The sequence below is a fragment of the Solanum verrucosum genome, unplaced genomic scaffold (genome assembly GCF_900185275.1).
Source record: "Solanum verrucosum unplaced genomic scaffold, falcon-dt-bn FXZP01000125.1, whole genome shotgun sequence".
NCBI lineage: Eukaryota > Viridiplantae > Streptophyta > Magnoliopsida > Solanales > Solanaceae > Solanum > Solanum verrucosum.
The window spans coordinates 2,222,884-2,238,196 of record NW_026019923.1 but is presented as its reverse complement, the minus strand read 5'-3'; the positions used below and the strand labels follow the sequence as shown (position 1 = coordinate 2,238,196).

The 15,313-nt window shown below is 27.7% G+C and overlaps 1 protein-coding gene across 2 annotated transcripts in view; it reads left to right on the top strand.

Moving 5' to 3' along the window:
- The first annotated feature begins 402 nt into the window (after window positions 1-402).
- The window catches only part of LOC125823997 (uncharacterized), a 248,179-nt gene continuing 233,268 nt past the window's right edge, over window positions 403-15,313 (top strand). The window contains exons 1-3 of one of the 2 annotated variants that reach the window (XM_049503356.1): window positions 403-1,178; window positions 2,596-2,788; window positions 4,288-5,154. In XM_049503356.1, the coding sequence (XP_049359313.1) occupies window positions 414-1,178; window positions 2,596-2,788; window positions 4,288-4,805 (1,476 nt within the window). In that variant the 5' untranslated portion in view covers window positions 403-413 and the 3' untranslated portion in view covers window positions 4,806-5,154. Of the gene's footprint in view, window positions 1,179-2,595; window positions 2,789-4,287; window positions 5,155-15,313 lie in introns of those variants that run through there. The other variant, XM_049503363.1, reaches the window with a different exon arrangement.

Genomic DNA, 15,313 nt, shown 5'->3' with positions numbered 1-15,313 from the left:
GATTATTGAAGTTATTTAATCAAATTCAATTCCAAAATAAAATAAAACCGACTCTCAAGAAGTAAAAACATAAAAAATTATTTGGGAATGAAAAAAATGTATTAAATAACATAGATACCTCACCATACATCCAATTATTACCATAGTATTCATAATTTAACATGAACATTAAAATTTATAAAGTTCAAATTCTAAATACGAACGGACCATAACTCTCTTTTTCTTTTCTTTTCTTTTGAGTCTAACTATATGTACACAACTTCTCCACTACCACTTTTCAAAACCCACACATAACAATCCCCACACCACCTCCCAACTCCAAAAATCTCTTTTAGTTTCAAAAAAAAAGTTGAAAACTCTTCAACAACAAAAAAAAAACTCATAATCTGCGACGTTTGATTAAGAATTCCGCAATGGCACAGAAGCATTTACATGAACTTCTACAAGAAGATCAAGAGCCATTTCAACTTAAACATTACATCGCCGATAGGCGTTGTCAGCTCAATAGAAATCCTTCCAAATATTCATTACAAACCGTAAAGAAACAAAAATCGATTTCTTCTCCAAGTAATACTAGTACATTATTATGCAAACACGCTTGTTTTTTTTCATCGATTCGAAAAAATTCAGATGGAAATGGTTCAGAGAGATTATCACCAATCAATTTCCCGATATCAACAAAAAGTCCAGTGAGGAAGGTGTTTCTACATATACCTGCTTCAACTTCCTCATTGCTCCTCGAAGCAGCAATGAGGATTCAGAAGCAGCAAAATCGACCCAAATTGAAGAAAACCCAGATGGGTTTTGGTTTATTTGGGTCGATTTTGAAGAAATTTATGAATAAGAAACGCGAAGTCAACAATGGAATTGGGATGAAGAAAAATGAAATTGTGGCGGAATTGACAAGTGCGTCTTGTTCATGTAATCATAGTCGGCTTAGTAGTGCAGGTTGGTCGGAGAGTAATGAAGAAAAATCGATGGATTTCGAAACTTCGAGTAGTTGCAGATCGGAAAATGAAGAAGTTGAGAACATTGAGTTTGGTATTTGTGAGAAAAAATATTCTTCGAGTCCGATAAGCCCTTTTCGATTTTCTCTTCAGAAATGCCCGTCGTCGACTGGTTGCCGGACGCCGGATTTTTCATCGCCGGCAGCATCTCCAGTTCGCCACAAAAGAGAGGTTTGTCGTTTTTTGTCTCTGTTTTGTCAGTATAAAATATTATTCCCATCAACTTTTATTAAGAGCATCCGAGGCTCGGATTTAAGCTCTGGATATTAAATCGACTTCGTTAGATTTTACACTGATATGAGCTTTTCTAATGTTAGTACAGGTTTAGTTGAATCTCCATACAAATATCAAATAGAAATAAAATGGGTTAAATTACATAATTTGTTTTTTCGGAAACCTATTTCTCCTATATTAATTGAATTTTCTACCATTTAATTTTTTGCTAATTTATGTGTATATTATTTTTCTTATTATAGGAGTAAATTCATATGCTTATAAAAAAATCAATTTTTCTACTTATACACTAGATAATTTGATGTACAAAGCATTTTGAATCAGCAAGAATTGAAAAAAAAAATGGCATTTAAGGGATGTGATGCATATAGTCTTGATGTCATCGCATCACGACTAGTAATTTGTTATATCATGGTAAAAAAAATTAGCTGCAACTTTCTTCTAAATAAATTGTAATTTCTTTTACTATTTAATATTGTTAATTAATATAACTATTTTTATTTTTAGTGTATTTTTTAATTATTTTTTGTGTCTGAAAATGAATCTTGTGAGTTTGACCTGGTTTTTACCTGTCGGCAAAAGGATCTTGTTGGTCTGATACGGTGGCCGGAGTGTCGATGGTAAAAGACAAAAATGCCCATTGAATATTTTGTCGTTTTAATAATCAAACAAATTTATTAGGGGAGAATTTTGTCATTTTATTTTATATGGCTAGAAATTTTCTTATTTGTTTTGATTATTGGACCTTTTTTTTCACGCTTCTGCCACCAAAATCATTTTTTAATTGGACGAAATTATTTATTTATAAAAAAAAAGACACAAATTTTCATAAAAGAACAAAATAAAATATTTTGTTTTTGTCTTTTGGATCTAATTGATAATATCATAATCTCAACATCACTCTTTCCCATATTCCTTCCATACCAATTTATATTTGGCATGTAGCTAGTGTTTGACTGAACATAAAATTTTAAAAATTATGTTTAAAAATAAATTATAGATATTTGTGTGATTTTAAATTATTATTTATAGGTAATTGACTCGTCAAAAACGTTCTTGACGGACCTTAATTCAGTCGAGAATCCTTTAACAAGAATTCACATTATATTTATTTTGGGACAGACTATAAAAAAAAATATGACATATAAATCAGAAGCGAAAGAGTATTATCGTTGACAAATTCTAGAGTATATATAGAATAAACATTAGCAATCAACTTCATATAATTCATGTCCTAATAATTAAACATTCCATCAAATAATTAAACCACTATACTATATTTTCTTGAAATTATGTAGCTTATTATATATGATTGTATTTAATAATTTATTTATTTATTTTTGTGTGTGTTTAGGACAAAGAAAACTATGAAGGTTTGGCAAATATTGAACAAGAAGAAGATGAAAAAGAACAATGCAGCCCGGTTTCCGTCTTGGATCCTCCGTTTGATGACGATGGACATGAATGTGAATACGAGTACGAGGATGAGGATGAAGATGAGGAAGACGATGATTGTGGTATCGAGTGCAACTATGCACTCGTACAGAGTAAGTAAATCCTTTCCTCGAACTTATTTTGAATAGTAATGTGCGATATATGAGTAATATGTGATAAATACGAACTTGGTAAGTAAGGATTCATATCGTTGATGATTTCTTGTTTGAGACTCACACATAATTATTGTGATAAATGATTAAAATTAGGTAAATTAAATATTAAGTAATATAAGTACATGCCATAGATGTTCTAATAATAGATAGTTCCTAATATATTGAATATAATAAATTTAAGTAGTTTGTAATATATCATTTGTTGTGAAGTCATTTTCAATTTAAGGATATGTTTGGTTGGATTTTAATATTAAATAATTGTAAGGTCATAACCAACTTAATCATGCTGATTTTGATATATTTTGAATTATTTTGATGTGGGATCCATAAAAAGTTTCTATCTTTATAAAAACAATTTGTATGTGTGTGTTGTACACCATCAGATCATTATAAGTAAATCTCTATGAAAAAAAAACACTAATCAGAGTAATAAGTTTTTAGTGGACACAGTCAGCTATACCAATTACGCTAAGACTTTTCTTCGTAACATGATAAAAATGATGACTAACATATATAGTGCGATTCATTTTTTTACAGTGTCAGTGTTTATAACTTAAATCTTTTATTAAATTTATTTAATTGCATGATGACCCTACATTTAGTCCATGTGGGGTTTATTCACTTAATTGATATGGCTTGTCCTTTCTTTCAATTTATTGAACTTTGAGAAGAAATTAATATCAAACTTCTTGAATTTCAAATATATTTGCTAATTTTGGGCTCTGCTTTATTCAGTGTTTTTTTTTTTTTCAGACTGCTATGATTCAGAGAAACATATTAATTAAATAATAAAGGGTACATTTAGTAGGGTCATTTATGTTGTTTTCTACAATTCCCTCTTTACCATTTGTTCATAGTTGAAAATCACATTAATAGTTGTATAATATAAGATCCCTTTTTCTGCTGTTTTTTTTGGACAGTAACAATAAATACAAAGTTAAAAGGGACAGAGATGTCTAAAAATCACATTTAAGTAAAAGTTGTTACTTTCATTTTACTTTTAAAAATGTTGTCGCATTCGTGTCGGATTTTTCAAGAGGATTTGACACGCACATGTCAATATTTTTGAAGAGTCAGAGCAACACAGATTCTCACTTATGTTTAGTTGCTCATTGTATTAGTAGGGTTCTTTAAGTTGTATTCTAGCAACATACAAAGGAGCAGATGTTGTTACTTTCATTTGCACCTATGCAACTCGGACTTTTCAAAGATGTTGTTAAACGTGTCGGATCCTCTAGAAATGCACTGTTTCAGGAGGATTTGACACGCACTAGTCGACATTTTTGAAGAGTCAGAGCAACACAGATTGTTACTTTTTTGGTTGCTCACTACATTATTTAATGGAAGAGGAAAAATGGCTTTTTTTTATAGTTGCAATTGGATTTTCACTTGAAAATGAGTGAAGCTTATGTTGATTGTGTTGCATTGCTAAACAGGAGCACAACAACAACTTCTATCCAAGCTTCGTAGATTCGAGAAGCTAGCAGAGTTGGATCCTATTGAGCTCGAGAAACTAATGCTCGAGGAAGAAGAAGAAGGCAACGATGATCTAGAATATGATAATGATTCGTTGTTATCATACAGAGACCGTGATTTTGAGACGTTTGCAAGTGAAGTGACAATCCCTTTCGACATGAAAAGGCTAGTCTCAGACCTTATATCCGAGGAGAAAACCGAGACTAACAACTCAAACAATAGGGAAGAAGAAGTTGTCTTTGGAAGAGTATGCAAGAGGTTAGATTCATGGCAACATGTTAGATCAGACACCATTGACATGATGATCGAATCGGACTTTAAAACCGAGCTTGATGACTGGAAAAAGTTTCATGAACAAAGGGAAGAAGCTGCATTGGAAGTTGAAGTTTCAATCTTTAGGTTGTTAGTAGAAGAATTAGCAGAGGAGATAGTGCATTTTGGTGGACATCATGGTAATTTCAATAAAGTTTTGGCCTAAGCGTTTCTCCGCGAATCCAGATTAGTCAGAGTATCAATGTCGGTTCTGGACACCGGATTGGGAAACCATAAAAGAACACATAGAGATCTCCTTTGTATTTTAATCTATCATAGTCTAACTTATTGTACTATGACTTAGGCTATAGTTTGTAGTGCAACCCAAAGAGTTTTTTGGGGTGTTAGATAATAGTATTTAGTAGCAAAAATTACTTATCATGTACATGTGAGGGGGGAAGGTAAATTCTATCTTACTTCATGAGACTAAAAAGTATAGCCCTCAATTTTCTTACTAGAGGAAATAATCTTTGTATCAAGACTTTGCTTCTTTACATGTGATCACTCTTCATTATGGTATATTTTTAATTCAATCTATGGGTATTTGTCCAAGTCTCGATGAACAGAGTTATGCAAAGCTTATGCTAGTGAAAGGAACCAAGTAATCGGTGAAATAGTTAAAGTACAAATAAGTTATGCAAAACTTAGACTAGCGTGTGGTAACAAGTAACTCACAGAATAGTTAAGGTACATGCAAGTTGGTCAAAAAGTAGCTGATAGAATACTCGAGGTGCACGAAAGTTGTTCAACGAGTAATCATTGGAATAGTCTAGGTGCATATAAGTTGTTCAGTAAGTAATCGACACGATGTGCACACGAACAACTCAACAAGTACTAATCGGTAAAATGGTCGAGGTGTTCACACATTGTTCAACAAATATTCAAAGGTAATTGATAATAATCGAGGTTCACACAAACTGGTCTAGATACTACTTTTATCACAAAGAAAAAGGGAAGTTGAGTTTATTGAACTTAATTAGTCTTTGGAAAGGAAATCATGTCACTTTCACTTGGCACCAAATATTGACCTTTTGTGAACTTTCCCTATAAAGAGTGCTGGCTGATGTCAAATTGATGCCATTTCATATAAACTTGGAACTTAAAAAGAAAATTCCTCCATAATAGAATCAAAGTCAATTCTTTGATAAGATTTTAAGAAAAGAATATGATTCTAGTCCTATAGCACAACATAAAATCAACTAAAGTAGATTTTTTTATTTCCACTTAATGTTCAGTATTTATATCAAAGTCTGATCAATTCTAATTCGCATATTGCAAGGCCGATTCATGGGGGCGACATATGTTTTTAACAAGATTTTTTTCATACCTATATCTCACATCAGAGACATTAGTTAAAGATGGAGAAATTTTAACTATTTCACCGTAACTCAAGTTTGATAACTAATAAGGAATAATCTTTTTACAACCTTTTAACCTTATCCACTCTATCTTTATATAAATACTTTCTAGCTACCACTAGCAAACAACCAAAACCAACCAAAAATATTCTCACAATTATTAGTTAGCTTACTTTACATAATGAAATATACTAAAGAATTTCATAGTGAATTATATAGTATAGTTATGAATTGCAAAAATGTTAAAAGTGATAATGGGACCTAATCCAACTAATGACTCATAATTGTTATAGCAAAAGCTAGAGAATAATAATACTTCATATATTTTTGTACTATAGATTATAGATGTGTCACATTTAAAAAAGAAGTGGTTGTTGCCTCTATAATTACCCTTTAGAAGTAAAGAATATAAAAAAAAGGTATGTACATTAAAACCATAGGATATAAGAATAGATGCTTCTTGTTGTTTTAAACCTTTTAAATTTTGTTTCTTACTTTTGTTATTTTATTTTAACTTTTTGCTCAAAAGAGAATATTATATTATATAAAGCAAAGAGGAATATAAAGTTCAGAATAAAATTTTATTTGTGCTTTATGTTATGGATAATAATGATAGTGTTAGTATTAAATTGCCCAATCTATCAAGAATCAATAATGGATATAAATTTTTATAATGAGTTTTTTTTTTTAAAAAATAGAGGGGTGTGTTTGGTAGGGAGGAAAATATTTTTCTTGAAATTTCTTTTCTTCAAAAAATTAATTTTGTTTCAAAACGAGGAAAATAATTTTCTTGATAGGAGTAAGAAAAACAAATTTCGTAATAGGTATTACACGTTCATTGTCTCCTTTCCTGTTCCAACACCCGACCCCTCACCCTTACCCTCCCACTGCCTCTCTCCAACCCGTATCATATTTGTTTAAATTATATATAAATATTTTCAAATATTCTTTTTAACCGTCAAACACCGGAAACTAAATAAATAATGGGTTTTAGGAAAATATTTTCGGGGGAAAATGTTTTTCTTTAATCAAACACACACTAAATCTCAGTTATTTTAAGTATATTTAGGTTATATATTTCTATATTTCTTATATATATTGAACGATATATATACTCCATTTAAGTCGATAAATGTCTCGATAGCAATATTGATGGAGATAGTAAATTAATAATAATTAAATATAATTTATTATGCGCTCAAATTGATTCAAGCATTGCGACTATTAAATAAAGAACAAGCTTAGTCTCAAATTGGACAAACATATCTAGGACTGATCTCAACTTAAATATATCTAAACAATTAAGATTTTTAAAATATTACACATAATAAAATAATTAGTAGGAAACTTTTATTGCATGCGTAACTTTGAAAGTAGCAATATTTATTTGCTTAAAATATTACCTATTTTTTAAACCATAGTCCAGACAAATAAGCTTTGACAATAAATAGTGACTAACATGCTCCAACAACCGGCAAAATTACAAAGTTCAACGAATTATTTCCTTTGATCTAATTCATATGAATTTATTTGATTTGATACGTAATTTAACAAAGAAATATTTTTTTTTTTAAAAAGATTGTAATATAAACAAGTATGTGTGGCTATAAATTATGTCAATCAATAAGATAAAATAATTTTTTTAAAAGTTAAATGAATACTAAATATGAAAATGAAACTGACTAAAAAATATATGTTCCATAAATGGAGATAGAGAATAAACATTTTAAATAAGTATTAATATAATAAAAATAAGTTCTCAGATTAATTAATATGTATCTCACTCTTATCATCACTGATCTATTATTATTATTTTTCTCTATTTTTTATTTATTTAGTTTTTTCTGTAATTAGGAATGAAGGCCCACCAATAAGATAACAGAGATGTTGATCTATCATTAGTTCTTGTTATTTTTGGAAAATTATATGAAAATGCATAGTAATAATGGGATAATGATGGAGGAGGACGAGATTTTATCGGATGCTTATATCAAATCAATTCGTTTTATTATTGTTAAATGATTTAATAAAGTAAAAATATACGAATTAATTACAATTAAATAATAAAATTGTATGAGTAAATATATATATAAATAATCGATGCAAATATATTTTAATTTATCGAATAAGTTAGAGATCACAAAAAAGAACAAAAAGATATTACAAATGTTCATGCATGATTGGGTTTACTTTTCATATATTATATGAAAGAAGTATAATAATGAATTAATGACTAATGAGAAAAAAAATATACATGGATAATGATGGAGAAGTATCTGGTTACCACTAAATGTTTTTATTATGAAAATAGCTTAAATGACTAAAATCAGAACAAAATGGAGTAATATAGATTCTCCTCTTTTACTTTGTTTATCATATTAAAATTAAAAATATGTCAAATATATCAAAATATTTTTTAATTTTATGATTTTAAATATGTCAGGTAGAAAATTGTGATTAAAAATTACTAAAAAGAGAAAGACATTTTTAAAACAAATTAAAATAAAAGTAAGACAAACAAATTGAAACTCGGAAAATATATATATGGCTCGCACATCAAATATTTTGCAGTTCACAATCAATTGGTATTATTTTTTCAACAAATATTTTTAAAAATAAATAGAAAAATAATAAGTTTTGTTTTCCATTAGGAGTCTAGAACTTATAGTGGAGTACCAATTAAAATCAGATTGCGCATTGTAAGGTCCATTCGATAGCGACACTACTAACAAAAGTTTCTTTATACCCAAGGTTCGAACTTGATACCTCTAATTAAGAATAAAACAATCTTATCACCGCACTATAATTCTAATGAAAAAATTAATAAGTGGTGGCCATAATATTTCTCTATATATATACTTACATATTAATTATTATTTGATGAAAAGGGAGATCATGACAAAAATTGTCGATCATTAAGATAAGTCTATATGCCTCATGATGAACTTTTGGAAGAAAGGATAAGAGTTAATTAACATGTGTATGGTTAAGAAGAAATATTCTAGCAAACTTTGACACGATACTACAATAATTCCAACTTGTGATTAATTGTGGGGAAAAAATAGAGTTAGATTTAGAATTTTAAGTTTATAGATTTTTTTCTTTTATTTATTTATTGAATTTAAAATATATTATTTATATATATTCAATGAACCTTTTTAAACAAATACAATGTTTGAATCAAAGGACCAAATTATATTGAATTCATAACTTTCTAATTATGGCTCCACCTTTGAAAAGGCTATTGAATTAAGAACAATATTTAGAAATAGTGGTATTTTGAGCCTTATAAATTGACATTCATAGCGATGGTTTAACTTATTATCAAATGTATAAATAATTTAGTTTAAAAACATTCTCAATACAATGTGTTGATTCGTTCTCTATCAGTATATGTATCGATTCGTAATGTATTTGTGTATCTATTAGCTTTATATTAAATAAAATTCAAACTCTCGCTATGTATTATATTTATTTTTTAAAAATTGTTATTTAAGATAAATACAAACATATATTTGCTCTATGTGGATGAGAAATCGATTCCAATATTTAACTAGTCAATATACTAAATTCCCAAAAAGAACATTTGGGAGCATCTACTTTTTCTGTTTTAATTTACGTGTGCGAAGATAACTAGCTTAACACATCAAAACAATGAAAAAGGGATTAATACTTCAATCAAAGGAGCAATCGGTTAGTTCATCAAACTCCGACCTAGCACCGATTATCACACATTCTTGGCTAGGTTCGAAAGAATATCCCATGCCCAACTTTAGATCATGAATATCAAAATTTCGTATCAAGTTAAATATCGACATAATACGAAGTACTGAGTGAATGAATCTGAAACAATAATATTCTCTCCATCCGCGTTGGTGTACATAAAATTTGCCTTATCTTAGAGTTGTTTGAATACTAGAACATCTCAATGGGGATGTCACTCCGATTCATTCATGTTTTAACGAATAGTTGAGATATGAAATTTACAATAACATAACAATTTAGATAGTTAGGTGTGTCAATTAACCATTAACTCTGAAATTTTCCAAGTTTCACAAGTAAAATTTATCGACCTGAAATCTTACATTATTCAAGAAACTAAATCCACGAATTCCTCATGTTGTGTCACGAACCAAATTTATAATACATATATTTATCCTTTAGATTACATTATCATCAAGCTCAAAGCTACGAATATAATATAAACTTGATCAAATTCACCTAACATATTGAGTTTACCTTTTTATAAAAACTTTTCAATTAAAAAATATGTCAGTCCTTCTCTTTAATCGTACTTGAACATTTATATAATGACAGTAGGTATAGTGTCATATCTATCTGGTTGCAGAATTATAAAGTACAACAATGCATGCTTGAAATTAAACAGCTGTTAAATTCAATGCTCTCTGTGCCAATGCTTTAAAAAAAAAAAAAAAAAAACACTTTGTTTGTGTCTTACCAAATTAATTAATGTGATAGATAGTTCATAGAAGCATAATTGTCTCAAAGAGATTGTAAGAAGGAATTTATGGCGTTTGGCCAGAGTTAAATTTCGAAAAATATGTTAATATATTTATCTATGAAATTTTTAAAATTCGACTTTGAGGTTGAATTTTGGTTTTTTTTTTTTTTTTTTGAAATATTTGTTTGGTGATAAAAATTATTTGCTTTTCTATGGCGATACCCAAAATTATTTATTCATTTTCATAATTTTTTCTTTTTTAAATTTAGTCTAGATTTATTATATAAAATAATCCAATTTGAATTATATTTTATTGCAAAAAATATGATCAAATATAACTCCAATTTTGTATGCTTTTTAAGAAAGTGATTTATTTTTATTTTTATTTTTATGGTAAAACGCCCACCGAAAACACCAAAAACTATTTTTCATTGCATTTTACTCACAAATTTAAAAATAATTCCCATTAATATTCATAGGCAAACATAAATATCACTTTTCAATTCAAAAATAAGAAATCAATTTTTTCAAAAACTTATAATTTTCAATAGATAACAGAAGAGCTTAATTAATTAAATGTGGATAAATGGACCAGCTAATCATCACTTGTTAAAAAGGATTAAATATTAATTCAGCCGTCCAAAAAGGGATATTATTATAGCTCGGTAAAAAAGCGGAATCAAAATTTAGAATTTATAGGTTCTAAACTTGTTATCAAACTCATAGTTATCATAGTTGTTAGATTGATAATTAAATATCAATACATATTTAATAATAAATTTCACACAAATTTATAATCTAAACAAAAGTTACTAGATTCGTTCATGTAATAATACTCTTTTGAACATTTGTCTCTTTAATTTCATTAATCTTAAGACTTTAAATAATATTTTAACCAATTAAAAATTCGAGTTCTAATTCTGAGAATATCAAAAAATTAATGATACGAAACGTTCTCTCTTTTAAAGAGCTCTATGCAACACGAATTTCAATTGGTTAATCAGTATTAGACTATTAGTAGATTTTGAATAGCAAAATATTTTATAAAAAGTTAAATATATAGACATATATTCAAAAATCTTACACAATACCCTACATATGTAAGTGAAATAAATATGTGATTGGTTCATTTAATTTGGTCGTGAGAAGAAAGAAAAACAATGTCGACAAGATCATAAATCAAAACTATTCCACGTACGTACAATTATAATTTCTCCGTTTATTTTTACTTATTATATCTATATAGAGACTGATCTAGAGAGTTCACACAAATTTCTTCGATTGAAATGAAACTATATAGATTTTAGAATTTTTTTTTAAAGTAAAACTAGTGATCGGCTTAGTAGTTGTGGATTTCAAAATTTATGTTGAGGTTTCAAATTCAAATCAGAATCATTATATTTTTATTTTAAAAAAAAATTCTTTTTAGCCCCCTTAATGAAAATATTGCTTATCCAGTATTTTAAAAATAATATTCACTTTAACATATTGCTTTTCATATTTTATCTTTAATGTTAATTATTTATTTTTCAAATTATCTCTTAAAATCAAAGATAATACATTAATTAACGACTACTGCGATAAAATAGTTACACTAATTATTTTAAAACATAGTGGACAATTAAAACTGATAGATTATATATGGTTTAATTTGATGTACATATTGACAAAAATTTGATTGTATTCCTAGGTTGACAACCTCAATTATTACCCAATCATGATTGATAATAAAAAATTTCTCCTTTGATTTAATTTTATTTTTTTAACTTCTAAATAAGAGCTCAGAATGGGTGGCCATATTATCGCACCGTTATTTCAATGAACTTTATATTGTTATTAAGTATTATTAGTAGATTCAATGTATTTAAATTGGTTATTAATAATGAAGAGATTCTTATTATATAAATTATTAATTACACTAGAAAGTTGTTTTTGCATAGTCAAACAATTTTATCCATGTAATATAATTAATAATATGTATTCTTATTCCATTTTCTATTAAAACTTCATATATTCATATATATGATTTACTCGATATTTGATATTCATACTAGAATTCGATTGAATTAGAATTCACGTATTATAATATTCATTTTAAAATAGGATATTTTCAATTCTGATCAAGGTCTCGAATCCTACACTCCTGATTGTTAAAGGTAAATAAATCATAACTATTCTACCGTAATTCATGTTCGTATCGAGATTTTGTAGTATACCATGACCAAATTTAATATTATATATGGAACACAAGAACGGGTACGCCACTCCGTTCATGCACTGTCTAACGGTAAAATTCGTGATTGTTTATTCAAAATAAATAATATTCTGAAATTTTAATATTATATGGGGTCAATTAAATTATATATGTCTGGATTACATTAATTATCCAACGTTATAATTTTATTTAAAATGATAGATGAGTCTGTATTTTCATTTTTAATTTATTGGCATGTTATTGTTGGAGGAAACATAAATTAAAGAGCTCCTATTTATGACCACAATGGTCATTTCCAACGAGTTTCTGATATCGTATACTTTCTTCGTTTTAAAATAAGTGATGTTTTTAGTTATTTATTTTTTAAAATAAGTGATTTTAAAATTTTAAGAAGGAATTAGTTTTATTCTTCAAAAAAATTATTCTTGAAGATTTAAATCTTAAAATGCTTTCAAGTAAGGTTAATTCCATAGACATTTAATATATATGTTCCCAAAGGACTAAATAACAAAAATCGGATAGTTATAAAAAAAAATGGGCGATAGATAAATTATGTAATTTTACATAAATTATGTATTAAACGATAGATAATTCACGATTTATCATATTTAACTATGAATCGACAACAAATTATTAAAAAATCTTGTTAACTACAAGTTTTTAACAATAAATTAGCAATAAATTTTATAACTATTTTTATTTTTCATATAGGATAGTCTCTTATGTCTCAGTATTATCATACTATTTAATAGTAAATTAACGATAAATTTCATAACTGGATTTTATTTTTTTGTATAGGATAGTTTCTTATGTCCTAGTGTTATCATACCATAATCTTTAACTTTGTCATCATATGTCCTCTCTTTTTTTATTTCTATTTTCCTAATTTTGGACTATGGTATTTGGATTGCACAAAATATATGGTGAAATAATTAGGTAAGGCCAAATATTCAGTCAAATATAAAACAAAATTACATGATTTTTGTTGTCTGCTTTGGATAAATTCCAAAACTTCTTCTCTAGCCATCTACCCACCTCATGACTACATGAAATGAACCTTCATTTAACAAATATCTAATTAATTAATCAACATAAAATAAAAGATAACAGAATTTTTTTTGAAAAAAAATTGATAGTTTGAAAAAGTACATGTAAAATGGGGTTATAGAGACTTAAGGAGATGTATATCACAATAATTTTGGTCTATCTAATATTTTTCCATCATTTAGGTTCCGAACTTTATTGAAATCAATTAAAAAGAAAATAATATTAGGAATATTACACACTCAAACAACCACTGAAATTTCCAATAGTGACATAATTGAACTAATCATTGTTCAAATCTTGAATTCACATATGTTTGCAAGAGTAGTTTGAGCCATGAAAAAATCAGTAATACATCTTTGGTAAAAAGGGAAAAATTATACCGAGGTGATAAATATTTAGATTGTATTTACGATACATAGTTATAATTTCAGAAAATTATGTAACGTATTTACATTTTGGATTAAGTAGCAAATTAATAATACATACACACGCGTTGATACAGGTCTTTCACGCGCTTTAATGGATATGATATATGTTGATAAAACTAATTAATATACGACATATACCATCTGATACAACAAATATCCTTCTGAATACAACTTTTTTACTGATACAATAATTGTAGCTATGTTTCATATATTATATTTACGTTTTGTAACTACGCTCTAAACTAAGACCAGCCCAATTGTATGGATTTACTGATCCAAAGCAGATTAGCCCAAAAGTAGTGATATTAAGAAGACTAATTGAATGGGCCCAAATAGAAACTGGCCCAAATTTGAACAGATTTATATACTTGGTAACTTATTTTCATCCGCTACTAAAAATCACTACTTTTTTCATTTGAAATATTTTCTACCGAAAAATATTCAATGGATATCATCACAAATATTTTGATTGAATTAGTGAGAAAAAAAATAGTTGTGTTTCCATACGGAAAAATTAGGAAGTTTTCCAGTATTTCTGTGAGAATTTATTTTCCACGATATGTTTTCCAAGTGTTGGGTGACAAAATTATGCTTTATAACACAAATTTCTCAGTGATCACGGAGAAAAAAAGTCTATCTTTCTAGAAGTGATCCTACTATTTATGTGATATTAGCTTTTTCAAACTATTTAACTTAATGAACCATCTTTGGAATTTCGTTACACAACTTTTTTGCTAAAGTTTAATTTTAAAACAACTAGAATTACATAAAAAAAAATGATGAATTTTGGTTAGGCTTTAAATAGTGATCCTTAAAAAAGGGAATTTAAAATCATGAATTATGGTTACACAACTTCAAGATACTTGATTGATTTAGCCCAAATAAGAATGGACTAGGATAAAAAATGCAAAATGGGCTCAAGAGAGTATATTCCTAAACCCAATTTGGCTTTACATTATTGGAAGTAATTGAATGACCCTTTAATCAGATATATCGTGTTTGAGTTTTGTAAATAATATTTTTCAAGGGAATGTTCAAATTCCGAATTTTGAAGGCATAAGAAATAAAAAAGTAAATATTACTTCATCCTTAATTAAAAGTCTTGGGTACGAGTTTTGAAAAAGTAATCTCCTTTGGTATGAAGTTCGATCTCTACCCTTAAAG